Source organism: Cavia porcellus, unplaced genomic scaffold (assembly GCF_034190915.1).
Source record: "Cavia porcellus strain 051 isolate PalLab524CR breed Dunkin Hartley unplaced genomic scaffold, mCavPor4.1 scaffold_33, whole genome shotgun sequence".
Classification (NCBI taxonomy): Eukaryota; Metazoa; Chordata; class Mammalia; order Rodentia; family Caviidae; genus Cavia; species Cavia porcellus.
In genome coordinates this window covers 35,112,235-35,136,710 of record NW_026947516.1, presented here as the reverse complement: position 1 = coordinate 35,136,710, position 24,476 = coordinate 35,112,235, and the positions used below count along the sequence as shown (strand labels likewise).

Here is a 24,476-nt window from a genome sequence, read left to right as displayed (position 1 = left end):
CTTCTTTTCAGAGTGGAAATGCTTGCCCTATGCCATTATATATTGAAAAAATTTAACTTTGTGTTTGATTTTTATGGGGGCTCACAGCTAAGGGTTTATCTTGAGTTTCAGAGGAGAATTTAGATTTGGACTTTTTAGCAATTCTAGAACTGTTAAGACTTTGAAAACCCTTAGAGAAGGACTAAAACATTTGCATGGTGAGATAGACATGAGCCTTTTGTAGGTCAAGGGCAGAATGTGATGGATTAGATCTAAAATCCATCCAAAAGTCTCACGTGTCTGTAAAATGATTAGATCATGGGGGCACTATATTTCTCAGTGGATTAATCCATGGATGAGCTTGTAACTGGCTTTGCTGTTAGGACATGTGGCTTGGTTAGAAAAGATAGTTCCATTAGTATGTGACCTTATAGAGTATCATCTTGCCCCTGGCCTTGGCCCTTTCTCTCTGCTTCCTGGCTACCATGAGCTGACAACCTTTCCTCCACCATGCCCATCTGCCATGATGTTTGTACCTTAGGGCCACCTGACCATGGGCTGAAACTGTGAACCAAAATAAATCTCTCTTCCTTTAAGTTGTGGGTGTCAAGTATTTTGTTCCAGCAACAGCAAAGGAAGTAATAAAATGAGCTTTTGTAAAAAGAGAAATGAAATGAAACATAGAAAAGAGGTTATTGGAGAAGACAAAAGAAATTGGGAAGTGAGGAGGGGCACGCAGGTAATGTGGATATGATTAAAGTCTGTTACACACATGTACAGATATGTCAAAATGAAACCTACTATTCTGTATAACTAATAAAAAGGTTTAAAAATAAGATTTAATTCTCTCCAATATATATTGAAAGAAAACTAAATCCTATAATTCAGTAGGATAATCTGAGAAACACTATGTATACTATGACTTACGCATTTTACTTTGATGACTTAAGCATTTCTATGTATCTTTCATTACTACTACTATTACTGTTATATATTTACTCCATACTAGTATTATATCACTTGAGTATATAATTCCAGTAACAAAAGTGCTATTTTGCTCCAACATCAATATTATATAAATGTTTTTAACTCATCATTTTTCATGAGGATCAAAACAATTACAACTATATTATATGTTGTAAGTTTTTAAGAGCTACCTGAAAATGAATGTTTAAGGAACAATGTGATTCAGTGGGAGAAATTATTACATTCACGTATTCAAGTACAAATAAAAAACATATGCCTATCAATGGCACTCAATTTTTACAGCATATATGATAAATTATTTTACCTATAAGTAAATATGCAAATAGAAGTCTATCACAATGACATTTCTGCCTCTAAAATATCAAAGTACTCTATATTTTAGCAATAATTTAATGGTTATGCATGGTCTTAGAATCTGACCATATAATGGTTCAGATTTTGTAGGTAATAAAGGAAAAGGGAAAAAATTCCACTTTATTAGTAAATCAGTTTTTTTTTTCTTAGTGACAACATTTGTTCAAGAAGGGAAGTGCCTGAGAGTCTAGCAAATGCAGGAGATGTCAATAAACTCAGATCATGTTTTCTGTCATTCCAGCAGGGAGTGACAGAGCTGAGCTCAACTCTAGAATGTTACTCTGTGAGCCAGTGATTGTCTAAGTAATCACCTGTAACGTTTTTAAATTAAATTCAACAATTTGATTTACACCAAGAAGTGAAAAGATAGATCAAACTCAGAAGCTCAGTCATTCTGAATGGTGTTCATCTCTCCTAGATGTAATATCTCATCCTGTGTCAATTAAGGTTTCTAAGGATTTTCAAGGATACTTCAAAGTAAAATTTATTGCAGTTATCCTGTAAACCGGCCTCTGCTTTTGCACTGTCTTTTTTCCCTATGGTAAATGCTTTTTCTTTGCACTCCCAGAACTTGTACAGCAAAGTAACAATAATGGAGGATTGGATTAAGAATAGTAATCCCATTCTGTAGCTCACAAATGTAATTTACAACTAAGTTTCCATGAACATTAATGAGGAAGAGATCAAATTGTTCAGTAATCATATTGTATGCTTTTTAGAAGTGGTGTGTATTATTGTAATCACTAGGATTTTTCTTGAAATCAACTAAATCAAATCAGTTGATTAATTGGTGAGCCTAATATCTGTAGAGAACTTTTTTTATTGAGAAAAATTTGACCAGCATGAAAAAACTGGCTTTCCACATGCCAAAGACTAAAACTAGACCCATGTCTATCACTATGCACTAAAGTAAAGTAAACATGGATCAAAGATCTAAATATTAAAACAGAAACACTAAATATACTGGAAGAGAAAATAAGTAGGAATCTTGAAGACATAGGCGTAGGCAGAGACTTCATGAATACAAGCAAGACCACATGGGAAATACAACAATCAACAAATGGAATCTCACCTTATTAAAAAGCTTTTGCACAACCAAAGAAATCACTGACAGTGGGAAGAGACAACCCACAGAGTGGGAAAAAGTTATAGCCAAGTGTTCCTCAGACAAAAGACTTCTATCTCAAAAAAAAAAAAATGAAAAAAAATCAGGCCTCCAAAATTCAAAGACCAAATCCAAAAATGGGCATCTGACATGAATGCACACTTCTTAGATGAAATACAAATGACAAATAAATATATAAAAAATATTCAATTTCACTGGTAATTCGAGAAATACAAATTAAAACAACATTGAGAATCCATCTCACTCCAGAAATAATGGCTGACATCAAGAAAACAAACAATAGCAGATGCTAGAGGGACTGTGGAGAAAAGGGAACCATCCTCCACTCTTGGTGGGAGTGTAGACTGGTGCAAGCATTTGAAAATCAGTGTGGAAATTTCTTCTAAAATTAGGATTAGAGGTCCAATTTGATCCAGGATTCCTCTTCTGGTAATCTTCCCAGAAGAACTATAGAACCACAATTTGTAATAGCTAAATCTATGGAAACAACCCAAATGTCCATCGGCTAAGGAATGGATATATATAATCTTTTTTTCTTATATGGAATACTCGGGCCTGGAATATAGCTCAGTGGCACAGTGCCTGTCAGGCAAGTGTGATATCAGTTTGATTTTCAATATCAAAAAAGTCTAAATATAATGGAATAATACATAGCTATAAAAAGACAAATGAGACCTTTATAGGTAAATGGATGCAACTCAAGACCATACTCAGAAGTGAAATAAACCAGGACCACATGTATAAACATCATAGGGTCTCACTAGCGTGAGAATCTGAAAGAGAAAACAAGATAAAAAAATTTACAGTAGATATTACAAATAAGGAAGAAATTGTTCAAAAGGAAAGAATCACTGTGATAAGAGAAAGAAGAAAGGAAGAAAGAGAAAAGGAAGTATATATATATATATATATATATATATATATATATATACATACATACATACATAGAAGACACCTAAGATAATTATACAACTGGTTTCTCTTGGTTCATTGAGGGGAAATGTTTTTGGTCAGTGTTTCATGCTTATATCTTGTACTCTGAACAACTATTGTGAATTTAACAATACACAATGTGTTGATTATTGTCACTCTCCTAGTCTGTTTTGAAACTGTTTTACTATTTTTTACTTTTTTTCTATTTAAAAACAAATAATTATACCAGCACAAGAATGAGCCAAATGTTTTAAAATGTGGTCCAAATACTTTAAAATAAGTAACAGTCACTCAAGGATTTCAAATTCAGCCATGCTAGCATTCAGAAAAACACTCTTAGGTAATGTAAGAGAATATAAAATTCAAAATGCCTTTTTTTCACGAATGTTTTTTCTGATTATTTTTCCAAAATTCACTAAATACATGTTAACTTTACGATACTTAGCCTAGCAGAGTCTATAGTTTTAATAAAATGTGAGTGTGTAATTTTGCTAGATAATGTTAAACAGTGGTTGGCTGACAGGCTATTTTTATTTTCCTAAAATCACAACTTTTGAGAATTTCATTATTTTGACAACAAAAAAGTAGACTTTGTTTTGTAAAGGAGAACAGAGCCTATAAAAATGTTGGTTCTGCAACTCAGATTGTTGAATAATTCTAAAACCATCAATTAATTCATTGGAAAGCACTAACATTTTATTTAATGAGGCATATCACAAAGATTTGGAGCAGAATTCACTTAGATGCTAGTATGTACAGTAGATGAACATTTATGGGATTTAATAGTCTTGCTTTTCTTCCTGAAGGAAATAAAGCATGTAGTCTAATTTGCGTCAGAAACCATACTTTAAAAATCTATCCTAAATCAAAATAAATATAACTATACTCTAAGAAACACAAATGGTTCCTTTTTAGAGATATGAATTGAACATACTCTTGAAGGAAATGTTAGGGCTATTTAGCAATAATCAATTTCAAAGAAATATTGCTGTTACCAAATTTCCTCCCTTATGTCTTATTTCTGCTACTTTCTTAGAGCTCCTGTCCTTAACTTTGCCCTCCACCATAATCCTTTTTATATTCATTTTAGTCTCACGGTATTTCCCTTTGTTGTTGACATTTGCTTCTTGGGGGCTCTTGGGTTTTGTCAGGTCTTGCACACCTGTTCTGGCCCACATCTTCCCCCATCCCTAGTGGCTGTATCATCCCTTATATTTCAGCTTTCCCCAGAATTGTCTTACTTCTCCAGATCTCTTGCTCATCAGTATTTTTCTAATTTTATAGACTCCTCTTTTATTTCATCTCTGTATTTCTCTATTCCAAATCCATACTAGTATTCACTTACAAGATGGTATGTAAGGGCATTGCTATTTGAAAAAATATTCAACACAGCTACCATAAAGTATGATTACCTTGTCATTGCACATTTCTCCGTGCAGTGTGTAAACTGTGTCGATCTGCACACAAATATATTCTACTTGAAGACGTAAAGTGTTCGTGCATCCATGATTATTTTCCCCTAGAAGTGAAGAAGAGAAATAATTTTGAATCAGAAATGTAATGAGATAACATTATGTCATATAGACACAGTTTTAATAGAAATTTATTCCTAGGATCTTAGTATTACTCACTTTCAATTTCAAATTATATGTACCTAACCATTCTTAAAAAGTATTTTAAAGGCTTTTACCAAAAAAGACCATTCCTTCTGAAAGCTTTCATTTGGAAAATAACTGAAAATATTCAGAGTATGTGTCTATTTCCCCTTATTTCCTATATGCCTTAACCTTTGAGTATTTAAAAATGATAACAAACATTACTTTTTCATTCATGTCAGAACAGATTTGCAGACTTCAGTAACTTAAAATAGTTACTGAGTAAGTTCGAAAGTTGCTTTGCTCCTTCCATCACATTCACTGCCTTTTCACCACAGCAAAATTGTAAACGTAAACTTACTCCCTAGAAGATGAGCTGGGCTGCAATTTCCAGCTAATTGGAAGAAGCAGCCCTGAGTTGAGCACTGTCAGACTGATTTGAGCCTTAAGATATGATGATGATTATTGTGTCAAATGTAATCAAGAATGTGGGCTCTGTCCTGCCTTACAGGGCTGGCTGTTTTTAATTCAGGTTCGTATATGAAGTAGACCTCTGGTTCACCGAGAGTCACAGCTGGCTGTAAAAGAGAGCAATCTTGAAAATGCTACTCCACTCTCTATGGAGCTGTAAGGATCAGAGATTAGATGCACAGGAGGGAAACATCCTTATTCTTTCTAAAATAATATTAATTTATTTTCAGTGTGGTGTCCTTCATCTTGAAATTTCCCTATGGCTCTCTATAGCAGCTTGCACATTTCTCAGACCTAATGCCAATCCCTTTTCTTTCTGTGAGTGATAAATACTCTGCAATACCCTGTATATTATCATAAGCCAAAATAGCAAGAATGTACCATATCCAGGTACACAATTTTTAAGATGACAAAACCTCAATTATATAGAGAAATGATGACTTACAGTAAAAATAATGTGCCACTTAGTGTACAGTAACTGAGACACAATCACTCTAAACCCAGATGAAGTTTGTAGGTGATGATACTATGAATCTGATATTGACAGAAGCAAGAGTGACACTGGCATGTTGTATATTGGCTCAAGTACTATGTGCAGTGTTGGCCTTCTGTAGTGAAATTTTCTAAAAGTATTAGTAAAATTGATGACAACAAGAAGTAAAATATTCCTTGGATTTTCAGAGCAATTCATTGCATTCCTGTGAATTCAATGTCTATTATAACCTTAAGAAACTATTTTACAGGGTAGCTATGTGTAAATCTGAGTTAAGGTCCAAGTATAGTTACTTAGGAATAAGGTTTTCTCATATATAAATGTCCAAACCCCACTGTCCTTTTAAATGTTCTCTTTTAGAATATAACCTACTTATTGTTGATAAAGTTGTCACTATCACAAAACTGAATGGAAAATCCAGTTATGATAATCTAGCCAAATCTTAAAAATTGTGTGATTATCACTGCTGCTATAATTCATTGATATTTTCTCTATTAAATGGCATGCTCTCTATAAAAGAACAATGTGTCACCCTTCTTTTTCTTTTCAACTCCTAAAGCTGTATGAATTTCTTTCCAATTAGATGGCAAATGAAGTTAAAGTCTATATAAAAATCAAGGGAAATATTATTTCTATTAATGTCATTGTTACTATTGCTACCTAAGACCTCTAAAATCCTAAGTGCTACTTATATATGCACTTTAAGAGAAATATGAACTAATTTCTTCAAAAGTTTAATCAGTAATTTAGTAAAGCAAACATATATGCTTGTATGCACAGAAAATAAACCTATAAGATAGGTAATCAAAACACGGTAGTTATTTACATTTCATCAGAGTATTTGGCAATATCTTTCGTTGTATTCCTGTAAATAAGTTGGAGATATATTAGCTAGATGCAAGGTAATTTGGATAGTTTAGAAGCCAGTTCATGCTTTTACACAATTGTTGTCAATTAATTGATCAGTGTCAAGTGGGAAAGGAAGATCTCTGGTGCCACAAGGTTTTCTTCTCTTTTTTTGACACACGGTGATTTTGATAGAACATGGGTAGAGCTAGAAAAAAAGATGCCTATTAAATTTATAGCTGATGAGTAGCAGTGAGGGTAGGAGTATGTTGGGTTACAGAAGCCAAATGAGTGCCTGGACAGGATGACTTCTAAGGCTGTTCCTATACTTAATGTCTCTGGGCCAGGGTCACACTTATACTCAATCTGGAAATTTGCCAAAATAATAGGCTAATTTAGACCAAAGTTCTTTTTTCTGACCTCTTTTTTTTCAGGATGCCTAAAAATGTTAAATTCACCTTCTTTGCAGTAGTACATTTTAAAAATTCAAAAGAAATTCGTACAAGAAGAATAAATTCAGTCATTCATATCTAAATATAGTTACCTAGTAAAACTGCTTACCCTTTCATTACTAGTATCAAACTCAATTAAAGATGCAAACTCCAAAGATTTAATATTTATACTTCTACAAAGCAAAACACAATTCTAGTCAAAATTGCTCATGCTCATTTTTTAAACACCTTAGTAATAACCAAAGAATAGCCCATTATAAAACCTGGTTTCTGTTGCAAAAACTCTATCCACAAATTATTGCTGTGACTGAAGTAATTTACTCAAAAGCAATATATGAATTTAAAAATTCGATACAAATTATTATTTAATAAAATCACATCAAGAAATTCAAGTTTTTTAAGAACGAAGGATTGTGAGATCATTTTTGTTGTTGTGGTTTAGAAACTGCCTGATTCACACTAGGTGCACTGATTTGAACCTAATTAATTGAATGTGTGTTAAATGCTAGAAAGGGTAACCTGGATTTTTGCTCTGAATTTATAGTAAGTTGATGGTGATATAGATACTATAGTAAGTAGTATATTTGTAAGCCAGAGAATCCTTGAAATCAGGTGCAGCCTTCAGATTCATTCCTTCTGTGTTTTAACTCTAATTGAAAAACGCTTAATTTATTGCTGTTCTTCATAAATTTTAATTGTTTTTTTAAAGACCAATGTGTTTCAAAGTACCTAGGGCTTTTTAAATGTAATTTTCTCTGTGATAATTACAGTTAAAAAAAGGAAATGTTAAAGTTTTATTTTGATAAGTTTTAATTAACTGAAGATATGTGTAATCCCACATCTTGTAAATCATACCTGTCAATAAAATAAATATAAAATTAGAGGACAGTTTTTTTTAAATCTAACGAGTTATTTTTGAGAGATTAATTCATTTCTCAGCTGATCTTATAAAAATATATTTATTTTACTATATAATTTCTAGTAGAGAAATGTATGAAGTATTTGATCTTTATATTAGATATTTTAATGTACATTTCAAAAATGTATTGATTTTCACAGTAAGCATTAACATTTATTAAGTTATTATGAAATCATAACTGTATACACTAGATTTCCATTCTTTTGTAAGAAGTAAAATATGTAATAACTGACTATAATGCCATCTTTTAAAATAAAATTCTCAAGCCTACCTTCAGTCCAAAGTGTAGTGTTTTTTTTAATGTCTCTTAATTGGCAGCTGAAGATGATAATCAAAGGAATAAACACTTTATTTATCTTTCTATATAAATACATTAATCCTAATTCAATTCATATAGTCACAAAATCAAAGGACTTTTGCAAATAGTAATATATTCATGTTCATCATATTTACCTCACAGGGAGATCGGCAAGTCTATTTTGAGAGGTGACATTTTTTAAAGAGGTAACATCTGTATTGTATGTTTTGGCTCTTGCCATATGTTGGGGAAACTCATTCAACCTTCCTAAAGGTAAAGTTTCTCATCTATAACCTGTTCAGAGGAACAGCCTGCTCCACTATCCACACCAGGCTACTTAAAAATATCAAAGGAGATGATATTTATGGAAGACCCTGAAGTCTAAAAGATACCATTTTAGTGTAAAATATTATAACAAAAATCACTAAATATAAAGACTCCTTTTTAAAAAAATATTGTTAACAATAAGAGTGTTGAATAAGAAACTAGGTAATAAAAGTCACAAATACTTAGACACCATAGTTGAAAGCTTATATCAAAAATTATCAATATCACTTCTCCTTCCAAATTTCACTGATTCAACTCTATTAAGTTCATTCCTTTTGTTCATGATATATTTTTAGCACGTCTTTCCTTTAAAGTGAATCTACTATGTGTTGGCTGTTTGATCTTAGGAAACTGAATCTCCCTGTCTTGCTGTCTTCTGATTATTATGTATCAACATCTGACAATTCACAGTTCTGGTTTTCTGTAAGTCACGGTGCATGAGGATATGTATTTGCTTAACTGCACAGTCTTAGGAGATTTTTCAAAGAGATGATCTTGGGCATGCTTTTTTAATTAGTTTCAATACTATTTTTCACCTATCTTTTTTATAGCAGAAAAACATTTAAAGTATTTTATCAAAATGAGGATACACACCTTTTTAAAAAATGTGATCAGTACCACAAGTGATCAAAGCTAACTTAAAGATTCACATTTTTCAGATCGTTGAGAATTTATTTAGAGCAGAAAGTTTATCCAACTATTAATCCAATCCTAATGTAAATTTGTATGTATCTGGAAGTTAATGTTAATTGTGTTTTTCTAAAGATCTTTTGTAGTTATATAAATGTCTAAGATAATATTTTGAATCTCTGTTTAGGAACCAAACTAAATATAATAAGTTACAACCTTGTATTTCTGCTTCCTCAAATAGTACCTTTTGGCATTGTAGCATTAGAAAATATAAAATTACAGATCAGAGTTTAAAGAATATTAATCTCCCTAATAATACAAGAGAAAAAATATGTGTTTTATTTTTTCATAATACTGTGTACATTTCTTTCATCAGCCACTTTTTCTCAGTGATTTATGACACAAACACAAATCAAATAAATAATGCAAAGAATAGAGGAAAGCACATTTTTACTGTTGTCTCCTAATACTTTATTTTTAAAAATGTCTCATTAGTTTTAGAGGGAGGACATAATTATGGTTGCTGCCCGTGTGATGTATTTTGCAAATATCAAATTTTAAAAACTTTCATATGGCTAAAAATGAGATGGCATATGTATTTTATATTCTTTGTGTGGTGATAATGTCTACACACTCTTATTACCTAAAGATAAAATATAGATAATTTTTCCCCAAAATGTCTGTATCATGAAAGAAGTTTACACAGGTAGCTTCAAAGCTGTGGTTTATCTTTGGAGGACTAATCTATTTTCTGTGCAAGTGTGTTGCCACCGCACATGTTAAAAAGTCATCCTGTGATGTCTGGGGTGACAAAAAATGGGAATGAGTTTTCTGAGAACTAATCAGCAATACTTTGGGAACATTTAGGTCATGGTTTCCAATTAACTCTGGAGAGTTTGAGTAATTTTGTACTAGACCTCAGGAGAGAAGGGATGAAAACCTCCTTAATGCATATGTCAGTGAACAGCAAACCTTCAAATTTGGGTTGAAAATGATTTTTTTTTTTTGTTTTGAGCCACAGACCAGCTAGATCTTTTCTGCTATAGTTGGGGTAATATAATATTTTTCTCTTTGTATGTATAGGTATTTGTATGTTTCAGCAACTGTACTTATGGTGAAGTGACATAATGATAAACCTGGGCTCTAAAATGAAGGCCAGAACTCAGTGGAACAACTTTACTTGTAATTTTCTGTCTTTTGTTATGACGAACATATCAGAAAGGATAGGACACTGATATCTACCTTGTGACATAGTAAAACTTTTTTTCTAGGATCCAAGAGTTTGGCTATGATCCCAACTATATCACCTACTTTTATAGCATCTTGGAAAACCCATTTCAGTTCTCTCAGAATCAGTCTGTCCCAGAGCAGAATGAAAGAAGTGATAAACTGCCTTGTTTCTGAAAGGTTTCTTATTTTTATGAACATCAGTTCAATTAGGCAAATTTTGTTGATTATCCATTGCTATATTTTGAGATATATGCCAGCTAGATGATTTCCACCTCCCATGATAGGAAAAGACAAAAATATTTAAGATACATTTACCACTTGTTAGGCAAATTGAGATAGAAGTTCATCAATACAGTGATGTATATTATATTTGAGCTACTAGTAAGAAATGTGGGTAGTTCATATCTCTGATCACATTATTTTTACCTGTCTCCTTTACTATACTTGAATATATTCAGTGGTAAAGTTCACTTCATAGTGAATTCTATGTCAGTATCATCAAGCATAAATCCTGGCATCTATTAATTTATTAATGAGCTATTCATAAATAAGTGGAAATATGAATGAGGTTCTGATTTAAAGATAATCTGCTTAGAGGCTAAAGTTACCAGGAGTAAATGAAATATTTAACTGAAAGTATGTAAAGAAAGAGAGAAGCAAAGTATCGGGAACAAAATTCTTGAAAGTACAATAAGTTTGTTTTAAAAAACCAAATACAATGCATTTACTAGAAAGGACCCTAGCAGTACTTGAGAATTTGAACTTCGGTTAGCTTAGCTTATGAGTAATATTTAGCATTACAAGAAACTGCCTGGTCTGAAGTTCATATACTGGTAAGGTGTTCATTCTATCTGACCTATATCTGACCAAAGAAAAAGAAAACAAATTATAATCTTAAGCCTTTACCTAAAGCATCATAGGAAAAAAAAAAAGTGGTTAAAATGAAAATAAACTAGGAGACTGACCACTTCGCATTTCCCCAATTTGGTCATACTTACAGCAACACCTGCACAAAATAACCTTCTATATTATATTGAGCTCCTTTTACTGCTAAAAATATTCAATGAATATATTTGATTATACGTACACACACAAACGCAATACAATGCATTGTTAAATTTTTTACCCATATATCTAATAGTGAAATCATTAAGCTCTTTAGCCTTAACTTGAAAAGTAACAAATTTCCACTCCTTTTATCTTTTTCTTTTTTATTGTGTTGGGTTGGTCAATAAGACACAGGTGATTTTGACTTCATAGAAAGAGATGGTATTTTAGTTTTGATCTAGGATGCCCCCATCCACACAGCCAAATAGGTTTAGAGTTGGGGCTTGTGAGGCTTTCAAAAAGTGACTGGGTCGTGGGATTGCCATATTCTATGGTAGACTGATGCATTGATGGATTCATAGGTGAATGTGCTATTAGGAAGTGGGGCCTGTTTGAGAGAGGGACATTACTAGAGGTGTGCCTTTGGGGACTGTGTCTTCCTCCCTGGCTCCTCCATCTTTCTTTGTTTTCTGGCTGCCATGAGGTGAGCAGCTTGCACCATGTTCTGCCATCATATTTTTACCTTGGAGCCATTAAGCCACAAACTGAATCCCCAGAACTGTGACCTAAATAAAGCTCCTCCTCCATTTAAATTGTGGGTGTTGTGTACTTTGCCTCAGTAAATAGAAAAGCTGACTAATACACATAGCATGATATTTGCATCTGTCTAATGACAAATCAGAGTATACTTATTGTCTCATTGATAATTGGTTTATAAAAATACAAAGGAGATCCCAATATATACTTTCTGTCACCTTCTTGTGGAGTTGTTCCTGGATGACTACTATTTTGGCTGATAGACAGTTGTGCTAATCTTTATATTTCTAGCACTTTGCCCTTTTGGTGCATTCTCGCTTCTAACTGGTGTTGTGAATCTCCATTACCTACAGATCTTAAATTGCCACCAGAAGTGCAGAAATCTTTAAGGCACAATTGCTGAGTGTAAGAATCCTCCATTATGTCCCCCTTTGGTACCACAGCCTGTGAAAATAGTTGTATATTTCTCCATTTGCATTTATTTGGTAATTTAAAAAAAAATCTTCCTTAGCTTCACACTTCAGCAGATGAGCTTTCCCTAAAAGCAGATCCTGAGAAGCAATTCATGTCCAGAAGTTTTATTGGAGAATGTTCTCAGGCAAAACATCTATGAGGAGAGGAAAGGAAAAAAAGCAGTATATTGCAGAAAGAGAAGCTTGGCTACCAAGCAAGTATCACAGTATCACTACATCAACTGGCCCACCCTCCCTTGTCCAGAGGAGCTAGAGCAGCCCTTTAGAACTGTCTTGGTTGGAGCAGAGGAGCCAGAATTTTATGACCCACACATCAGGCATTGACCACTCAATGGGCGCAGTCTGTCACAAGGACAAAAGGGTTAGGCAGCTCTCTTTAGCTGTTCTGAAATAGGGCTGGCAGCTGAGGACTGTTAGCCAGCAGCTAGGGCAAGAAGTAATTCAGTTCTGAAGAGAAACCTGAGCCGCTCAGCTTAGCATCCATTCAAAATTTGATTCCCAGCAGCAGTGATTCTCAAATTTAACCTATGTTAGAAATACCTGCAAGGTATTTGTGGACTCCACCTACAGTTTCTGATTTAGTAGCTCTATCCTGAGCCCTGAGAAACTGCATTTCTAATAGCTCTTCACGAAGTCTGGTACTGTTGATCTAAGGACTGTACTTTGAGAACCACTATTCTACATTGCCTTTATGTATATACTGAGAAAGATACAGGGTTCTGTTACGAATAAAATAAAAACCATTTCAAATCACCATACCACTCCTTACTCCATCACATTTTCAGCTTGCTGTATGTATTATAAAGCTAGAAATGCTGATGACTAAGCTCTGTTATATAAAAGCTACTTAAACAGTACAATATTCTATTTCTAAGGTATTATTACCACTTCTAATATGTGATTATTATTACTTTTAAAATCCAATCAAATTTTGCCAATGTCTATCGTCAGATAAGTTGGACAAAGGAATTTAAAAAATAATGGTCACACTTTTTAGTTTTATTCTAAGCCATTCTTTTATTTCATAGTCTCATTTTTGTATTTTTTATCATGTAAGCCACTCAAAGCCATATGGTTAAGGAAAATTAAAAACTATGGGCTATATTTAGAGCCATTTTGAAAGCACAAACATGGAAATTAAGTATCCTTGACTCATTTCTAGTCTAGACTTGGCACAGTTATAATTTAGTACTTCAGAGTACATGTATTGAACCCAGGAGAAAGTTTGTAGTTTTTAAAATCCCAAACACAAAGGCAACAACAGTCTCACCTATGATCCAAAAAGATTGTAAAAGAGCTCATTTGAAGAGATTTTCTGCTGTTACTGCCATTAGATTTTTCTAAAGTGTTTCCTAAATTAGAAAATATCCAGCGTGATGTTGTCAATATTTCAACCACAAGGGTATCATTTAGGAAAATGGTGCCTTACTGTCCTAAAAGAGTTATGCTTCTTCCCTAAGGGTGTAATTTACAAAGCGGTAAATTCACTGGTCAGATTTGGCTGGAAATCTCATTGTCTGGGTAGAACCCTCTCATTTTATTTATGTGCATTGTGCTTTGCAAATAACTCTGTAAAAATTGTTTACTAGTTACTTTCTCTGGAAACGGAGGGTAAGCAGTGTTTCTAGATTAAGGACAGAGGAGCTAAGAACCATGAAGCCTAGCTCATTATGAAGATAATAAAATGCATACTATCTGATGTTCTGTCTCACGGTCATGGGACAGTTTCATATTATCCTCTTACTTTGTTTGAAATTGGAATGTATTAGAAAATATGTTAGTGTCTAACCTGGCTGTCTTCTGCAATGTGATAGCTTACTTCTCTCCCAAATTTTGGGCTGGAGATGAAGTAAGTCATTGCAAACTGGATGAAATTGTCTCTCTGGCAGGTCAAGAATGGTCAATCAGCAACAGTGACACAGGGTTCCACCTGTATGTCCCAGGCCTAGTTGTAACAGTATTTTAGAGCTATGACAATGTTTTGCAATTTTGAAATCCTGCTAAATAGATGATGATTTTGATATCTCTCCTTGTACTGACAGTTTACCTACTAGATAACAGCTGGAAGCCCAGGTTAGCCCTCAAGCTCTATGAAGTTTAACTTCTTTGCCCAACCAGAAAATGATGCCTTTCAGCTGTACGATATTAACTTTTATTTAGGAGTTGATAAATCGCTTAGTGCAATGCCTACTTTTTTCCAATAGCTGGATCCTAATAAACCTATTGTAGTCTCCACCAGTTAATGCAGACAGAAGATTTTTATCTAGAATGAGTACAGCAACTACACTGTGGAAGACTGTATACTCAGCAAAAGCCTCACCCATGATGAATAAACAGCGCTTCCGGGGGCTTTGCTGCCGCTGGGTTGGCAGGAGTTGTTTATTGCCTGGTTTGCACATCCCATGATAAAGCTGCTTCTGAAATAAATTGCAGTTTTGCGTAATTATTGACAATCACATCTTAACAAGCAGTGTGTATCATATTTAAGTGTTCAATTTTTTAAAATCCATTTTTAGCTTATGTTTAATCCCAGAAAGTGTTTGTGTGGTTGTAGAAGGCAAATAAGGCATTTAAATAGAGTACTAATTTCCTCATTGCAGACAAAATTTACCTGACTCTTTTTAGATGAGACTGTTACTGCCTAAGGCAATTTTCCCTCCTGAGCTATTGTTATGTAGATGTTTGCAGAAGTTATATGTGTATATCCACAATACATGCATTTGAATATATAGGCTGTATTTATATATAACATATATATTTATAACCAGAAAATAGGAGTTTCTAAAGATTTTTGTGTCACTGGGGAATTTGTTTTATCCTTCTAAAAGAGTTTTGAGAAACTATAATGTTTGAGTAACTGTAACTTCAAGGAGCTCAACTTTACCTGTGTCCATTATATTTGATTCCCATCACAGCAATATCTACTGCAGATGAGGAAATGAGAAATCATAGAGGTTTGTAACTTGTCATGTAACATAACTGGCAAGGGACAGTAGGAATTGAAACCCAGCTCCATTTTTTTCCATTACACATAGCATTTTTCTTTTGGATAATAGCCTCAGCTCCATGACTGTCAGATATTGAAATATGAACCTAACTCAAAAGTTATAACATCATGCAAAAATGATGTTGTATGCAGTGGTTTCTATGAAATGTTATTTTTCTTACTGTTAGTCATTTTCTCCCTTGTCCTCCAATTCCTCCCCTCTATTTTTCCCCTCTGATATTCACCTTCCAACTATCAGTTTGTAGCTTCTTGACTTTTCTCGTTGCTTATGTAATCCTGTCTTCCTGCCTCAGGGTAACATCAAAGATAGGCCTCCTGAGGGATTTTAGGGTTTCCCTACAAACATTAGTTTCAACTTTTGTTGTATATTACAATAAGTTTTCAGAATTGACCAGCACAATCTACAAAATTTTAAAAAGATACTTTTGAATTTCTATATATGATTTACAAATGTCTAAAGTTTTGTGTTTTGTGATACCATTTATATAGAGAGGATTTATAGAAATCTGTGCTTATCACTCATTGTTAATATTCTTGCATCCCTTCCTAGAAGCCTTTTGAGTTAAATAGAAATGAAAGCAAATGGAAAGCATGGTATTCTAGTTGCTGTTTAAAAGAAGAGCTGTAGCAAAACCCATCTTGGCTGAAGTTCACTAGGTGAACCATTCTGATGTTTGAGGATTGCATCTGACTATTTGTCTCCTTGCAGAGTGAATGAGAGAGAGGCTGCACTGGAAGAAACTCATAGATTACTGAAACAGTTCCCCCTGGACCTGGAGAAGTTTCTGGCCTGGCTGACAGAAGCTGAAACAACTGCCAATGTCCTACAGGATGCTACCCATAAGGAGAGGCTGCTAGAAGACTCCAAGGGAGTCAGAGAGCTGATGAAACAGTGGCAAGTAAGTGAAGCCTTTCACTTTAGCACTCTTGTGAATCCAGTTTAAAAAATTTTAGCATTTGCACTTGTAATTGATAAGGTGGGCAGAAAATAGCCTAGTCATTTTACAGGCTGATATATTTCAGCATTTGGGCAAGGAGGTGAGAGGCAGAGGAAGAGGAAGATTCATTTGTGTTTTTATTTCCTACCTTGATCTTCTGCACAGTGCATATTTTTGACTCACAGAGAGAAACAAAACATAGCACTTGCATATAAGATCAGACCTTTGATCGAGCAGAAACTTGATTTACACCAAAAAATAAGTTTAGAGATTGCTTTATTAAATTGAAAAGGTTGCCATTTTGAGTGTTTATTTAATATTTTACAGAGAAAGCATCTGTATGAATTTTCTGTTTTATTTAGCGTTGCTAACTGAATCAGTTTCTCTTCATTACTTTCAAATATGTTTTGAAATGTTAATCTGGCATTCCGTAGTTTCTTCCAAACACGATCTGTGTAAATAAAAATGAGATGGCTAAATTTGTCATACTTAATGATCATACAATTTTCAGACAATTGTTTTTCCTAGAAACAAAAAATTATTGCTATAAAGTTCCATATGCATAAACTGAAAAATGAACTTTAAGATAGTCTTTTTAAAATGAAGTCTTGGTGAAAATCATATTCTGCAGTTAAAAGAGGCTCCTAAAGTTTACACCTCCATAACTGATATAATTTTCTTGAGCTATTATGGGATTTGGTTATGTGTAGTTGATTTTTTGATGTGATAGAAGAACTTTACTAGCATGGCAAATACAATTTGATATGTTAGAATAATAAGATGAATTTTCGAATTAATGTTATTCTTTTCACATTTTTAAATCATTGTGAAGAAAGTGATAGTATATCCCAGGTTGAAAAATAATTCCAAAATCGAATTACAGCGTGCAAAGTTTCTTTCTCTCTGTTTCTTGTGGCTTCCCTCACCTTCTGCTTTGTTTGGTTTTGATATATTGTGTGTACTTTGCTGTTTTCCTGCATAGAGTAGATGACACTGGCAATTTATAGAGTGTTCTTGCTTTATCAACCTGTTCTGACCCTACTTGCTCCTCCACAATGTGAGTTAATGTTACATTTATTTGATCCTTTGGAGGTAATTTATTTAAAACATTACCTGACTTAAGTTTTGCAGATATCTCCCGTGGTGGCTTGTACTAGTATGTAAAAGTAATGCAAATTTAGATTATTTTTTTTGCTCACTCTTAGATGAATAGTTAGATGATATACTGCTTTAACATTGGCTTATGCTACTTAATAAATACAATTTTACTTTATCTTATAAATGTTCATACAGCTACCCTAGAATTCTAATAAATACATAGGTTTCCATTTTCCCCATAGCTATGGTCAATAAATAACACAACTTTGATCAAGTAGATTTTTAGCAGATTACTTTGAAAATAATTAAAACATAATTACTGAAAAATAAGTTAATGTTAGGAACTTAATAAAATTTATCTTAAAATAGTGAAGACATGGTCGAGGGCAATGGTGTATCTATTATGTCATACATTTTGTACTTATCTATAGTAGTATACAATAAAAATTCATATATAGACTCTTCAGCAAGACAAACTGTAAGATTCTAAATCATTAAAAGAAAATTTTGCCATGTTCCTAACTATATTTACTGTGGATAAATGGAGAATAAGCTTTATTTTATATTTAGATTTCCTATCTCTCCTTCAAAAACAATTGGACATTTGCTGAGAAAATGTTTAGTTTATGCCATATTACTAAAAAAGTTTGTATTTATTTTTCTTGATTGCTTAACCAAACCAAAATTTGTTTTTAGCTCACATAAAGTACTGTGTTGAACAGGCCACCTTTTTTCCATTTTTAAGCTATATTGCAGTTTACACATAATATTCCTGATACGTATGAGAAAAAAAAAAGAGTTTGGAAATAAGGCAGGGCCTTTTGTATGCTTTAACGTCAAAGTGGTTAGCTGTATTTATTCTTAAAAGTCTCATAAAACTCCCTGAGAGTTTCTCAAAACCTTGATATATCATTTTCGCTTTTACTATAGTAGGATTAACTGAAATTCCAAACTTAGGTTTAAACAGAGACAATTTTCCCTTCTCTCTCAGCTGTTACTGCATTGTCTATGCATTCTAGTTGCCTAAGGTTTAAATTTTATGAATAAAAGTGACATTTACAGTCAATTTTGAATTTTTAATTAGATTGTTGAATAATGTGTTTTGATGAAAGATTTGGAGATGCCACGGTAAAAACTGTAAACTACTAAAAGTATTGATTATAGCTTATGACATATTTCAACCAATATAGCTGCGTCAAGAAGCTGGGGTCAATGAATAACAAATGAAAATGTCAAGCTTGAAAGTAAATAAAACAACATACTTTAGAGGATTGTACGGAATTTCAGGATTTTAATTTCAGCTTAATGAAAATGTTTGGTTTTTTATTCCTTCTTAGTATGAATTTTTACTTTGAACAAAATCAATTTTCTTTACTACATCTGAAAGAAAGAAATGACATGGTATGCCATTTTGACTCATTAGAAGAATCTGATAGCATTGTATTCATTAATGCATGCTTTATAACAAGCATAGTTCTCATATACAAAAGAAGAAAATTGGGATGGTATGTACCTATAGTCCCACTACTTGGAAGGCTGAGGTGGGAACATGGTTTCAGGCTAAGAGTTTGTGGCCAGCCTGGGCAGTACAGCAAGTCTCCATCTCAAAATAAATTTAAATATTTTTTAAAAAGAACAGATAGGAAAAGAATGGAGAAGAAGGAAAAGAAAAGAGAAAAGATAACAACAAAACAGAAGAGAACCTGCAGGAAATTTCAAATGCTTGGCCAAAGAAGCTACTTTCTTGATAGATTTCAATATATCTATCTACCCCAAACAATGAAGTTTTACTTCATATCAGTGTTACTGTGTGGAAAGATGGAAAACATCACTACAAAATGTGTTTTTCTCTGTAACTGTCAATCAGTTGTTCTATATATGGAGACTTTGGCTCTTACTTCATGACTATCACTTTTGTTTATCAACCACTTCACTGGATATTTAATTCTCCCTGAAACAATTATAATTCATGGGGTCTATAAGCATATAAAAATTATGAAGATATTCTATTCAGAATTAACCTGGTAAATCCCACTCATATGCACACGAGAATTTCCTTGTATATTGCAAAAAAGGATTTTTCATTTTCCTTATTAAAATCCAGGAAACATATAGTTGTCCATTTACCTCAAGTTGGAAGGTTTTTCTTATGCATATTGTTACTTCTGATAGTCTAACTAGAATTTGTAAACAAATGTACTCTTATATAACACCATATATATAGGTTCTAGTTTGAGAATTTTTAAATTGTAAATTTATCCTTTAAATTAAGGACTATATTCATAATTGAATCGAACTCTTGTCCCATCTAAAAACATTTCTTCTTTGGGCTCATAGAGTTGAGAAAGATGTTCATGGTTCAAAGTTCTAACATAAAATCCCCAGTAACTAAGTGCAAATAGGATGACTTTGCATCTTTGTAAATATTTCACAACAATTTCACAAATGTTAACAGGTTCTCCAAGTACCACAGAGAAGTTGTTGTAGAACTAGCATATAAAGATGGGGTGAGGGTGTGGGCATGTGGTTGGGAAACAGGATCATAAAGTGGTGTGATTAAAATCATTTGGTCAGCAAGAACTACGGAGCAATTAATACTGCAGATTCCTCTATCTATGACCTAGGTGATGGCTCAGGGTATGCCTTTCAATTCACTGTCTTTATTACTATCATATGTTTTAATTCTGCCTTCCCTCAACTCCCCCTCCCCATGATAGAAATACATTCCTATTAGTAAAATATTCCCAAAGTTGTGGGACGAGAAGTGAAGAATGCTATCTATTTAAAGGTGTGTGTAATACAGGTGAAAATATTTCATTCCTTTTAAGCGGTTATGAATTTTAAAGTTTAGAGATAGATACAGACGTACAAAACTGAAGAACATCAACATGGAAACTATAGAATTAGATGCAACCACACACAAATTGATGTCATTGTTACTTGAAGTCCTTGATTTTCCACTCAGCAATATACCTGTTATGGTTTGTATCTAGATTCACTCCCCACAAAGCCTCATGTGGTCATAGGTGAGATTTTGAAAGTGACTAGATCTAGAATGTGTGGTGCTTGGAGTAAGTGTGTGATGCTGGGGTTAAGAATGCCTCGCCTTTGTGGCCTGGGTGGAATATAAGGGGCAAAGAGAGAGCTGCTGCCACTGCTTGCTGCCTACCCTGCGTGCCGTGACCTGTTTATCCTCTACAATGTCATTCTGCCATGTCCTGCCTTGGAGCCAGCCAACTGTGAACTGAAACCTCTAGACACTGTGAGCTACTTTAACTTTGAATGTTGGGTACTTTAGCACCTAAGTGTCACCAAAATATGACTGTTACACAGAATCGGTACTAAGAAAGACTGTCTTTTATGGTATATAAAATGACACAGCCACAGAACTCCTCTTAATGTTTAACATGAAAAAATGATAAAGAAATACCACAACTTTGATGTAAAAACTCATACCATGAAAAAAGTAAGAGTATTTAAATAATGTATCCATCTTGAAAAACTCTTTTCAATAATGACTGTCAGAGCTGAGTATGAGGGCCTGTGTGCTTGCAATCCCAGCACTCCGGGAGGTTGAGGCAGGAAGATCACAAGTTTGAGTTTGGCCTTGGCAGTGTAGCAACTGATAAAGACTCAGTCTCAAAATCAAAAAAGGATTAGAAGTTAGCCCTTACTGAAGGCTGTATTCCTCGAGAACAGACTCTCAAGCCACATTTTTACTATATTGTATTGCTTTAGATACTGACTTTGCCATAGATTTCATGGGGAAACCAAAAGGAAATTGTGAAAATAATTTAAAGATTAGAAAAAGTAGTCAATGGGTCAAATGTTAAGCACTGGTGCTTTATCTCTCATAGAAAGAAGGACTAAGTATGTAAAATCCATTTTACCTTTATCCAATGATGAAAAAAAAACAATTATCTCAATTTAATACAAAATGAGTTTTGTCATTTGATTATAATGTTTTAACATTCTGGAGTATGGTACCATTGTCCCATTAATATGGAAAAACCTTAGTTGAGTATATTGAAACCTTTAGAGCCTACTTTTCTGGATTTTGCCATTACATTAAGCAGTTATCTAGAATAATATGAGGGAATCACTAAATTGAATAACTTTGTAATTGCACTGTTGGATTCTATAATGTATCTACAAACCAGTAGAAAAGCCCATGGAGGTAAGAAGAAATTATGCATATTGAAATGTCAGTTTTGATAGCCCCTAATAACTGTTATCTTTTATTCCTCACAGATTTTGTGAGGATCTTTGACGATAATAAATATAAAAGCACTTTGAAAAAGCTTTCATCTAGTGAAAGGTCCTTATTAATATTATGAATTACTACTAGACAAGAGTCAAACTGAGGCTATAAATCTAATATTCCACTCTTTAAAATCAATGGATCAAAGTAATATTAATTAATGATGAAATTTTTTCATTTTTTTATAATTGGTCCAATATTTTAAGTTTCATTTTCTATTTTCACTCTCACTGAAATCTCATGATGTTGTGCCATTATTTCCATTTTCAGTTGAATAAGGTAAAATTAGAGAGGTTAATTCATCTTTTGTTACTTCTTTGAAAATTTTACTAGTTCAGATTAGGAGGGCAATTATGTAAAATATAAGCCTATCATAATAAATATTTACTTTTCTTGTATAAAATAACACAATGTATATATTTATGCAATGATTACGATAAATAATAATAATTAACCTCTTGTTATGAACTAGGCAGTATGCTTAATGTTTCACTTATATGGTACTTCTCAGCCCTTATTACAAAAGAAAAACCTGAATTTGACAGATTGGATAATTTCTGCTAAAATCACAGAAAAAAATATATATATATATGTCAGTATTTGAAGTTAAGTTTGATCTTCTGAACTTCTATTAATCCTGCTGTTCCATCCATTACTTTATAGTGACTCAGCATTCCAAGCAAAGGGGGTGGGGATTAACTGCAAAGACCCAAGCTTACCAAAAGCAAATTTCAAAGCATTCACCAATAAGAAGGCATTGGTTAGTGGAACTATTTCTGTTTCCGAAACATTTATCTTTCCTTTACATTTTTCAATGTAATTCTTCACTTATGTTTTGGTAGTGCTAGTAGTTATACAGACTGATGGGCTTCCTTTTCACAGAGTTGTCTTTGCACATGTCATACTTCAGTCCTTTCCCTCCATCACCCACCCTCTCCCAGCTGGACATGTTTTCTGGGGGGGTCAATGTGTTTAATATATTTTGATCATATTTCTGCACCCTATTACCCACAGTTAACCCCTCTCCATTTTCCCCCTTTTCTAATCATAGTCTCCCTTGTACTTTCTTTTCATTTTTTTTAGATTAAGAAGACCATACAAAATTTGTCTTTCTGAGTTAGACTTATTCTTCACAACATGATCTTCAGAGCTATCCATTTTTCTGCAAAGAACAAAATTTTGTTCTTTTATAGCTGAATAATATATCATTTCTCTCTCTATATATATATATATTATATATATAATATATACATATATATTCTTTATTCCTTCATCTGTTGTTAGGTAACTAAACTGGTTCCATACTTGGGCTATTGTATCTTGTGCAACAATAAACATGGCAATGGAGGTATCTCTGTAGAATGCTGACTTTAATTCTTTTGGGTATATATCAAGAAGTAGTGTACTTGGATCAAATAGCAGTTCGGTTTTGTTTTGAAGAACGTCTGTAGTTATTTCTATACTGGGTGTACTAATTTACATTTCCCTAATTCTGCATATGCCTTTCAGCTGAAATACTTCTTTATGAAGTCACCATGACTAGCAAATGTTAAATGTTCACATTACATCCTCGTTACCCAACAAAACTGCACTTATTTTATTATTGTTAACCAGTGCAGTTGGTTGAAAAACTTGCTACATTTTTGACTTGACAGAATGTTAAACTACACTAAATGTCTCCTTACCTCTCTATTTTCTCCTTTCTGTCACTTGCCCTGAGGATCTATTCTAGGTTTTCTTTTCTGTTTGCATTAATCTCAGTGTCTTCATTCAATATTTAATCAGTCTCTCCTAAGTGTTGGTTATGTGCTAGGTATTTTACTAGAAATAATCTTCTATCCATCTCCCTTAACCCACTGATTTGTGTATCTTTATCCTTTTTCAATATTCATCCTATACGTCTTACAAGTTGTGGGACATTTCTTAATTCAAATGTCTCACTAACACCATAAATTCAATATGACCTGATGGCCATATTTTACACCAAGTCTTTATCCCCTTCATCACAGTACCATTAAATAATTATTATTATTAACATTAAAAAAACTGGGGAAAGGAGATTGAAAAGAGAGTGAAGAGAGACAAAAGAGAAGAGCAAGGGGATTTAGAAAAGAATTAAGTTGTGTTACACACTTAATTCAGTCAGAGAGATTTCAAGCCATATAGTCATTTCCGCGTCTCTTTCTCACTTGACTCATACATGAGTTCATTTTCAAGATCTAAGGATTAGCAAAATGGAAGGGGACCAATAGACGAGGGAGAGAGGATGGAGAGGAGAATAAGGATGAAAATAAAATTAAAATGTGTTATTTACATGCACTAACTCCCCCTAAAGAATATAATCAATATGTACTGCAAACATGTACCAAGTTTTAAAAGATGTAAACATCTATGGATTTCACCTCCTTAATCTTGTACATCTTTTGTTTCTCTCCAGTTCTCTTACTACTACTATAACGCATATTCTTATTCCCT

At 33.3% G+C, this 24,476-nt stretch overlaps 1 protein-coding gene across 17 annotated transcripts in view; it reads left to right on the top strand.

The window, feature by feature from the left end:
* Dmd (dystrophin) overlaps positions 1 to 24,476 on the top strand; it is a 2,110,831-nt gene that overhangs the window by 1,617,630 nt on the left and 468,725 nt on the right. For all 17 annotated transcript variants that reach the window (XM_063242792.1, XM_063242803.1, XM_063242804.1 and 14 more), the window contains one exon: positions 16,414 to 16,603. In XM_063242792.1, coding sequence (XP_063098862.1) covers positions 16,414 to 16,603 — 190 coding nt within the window. The remainder of the gene's footprint in view (positions 1 to 16,413; positions 16,604 to 24,476) is intronic.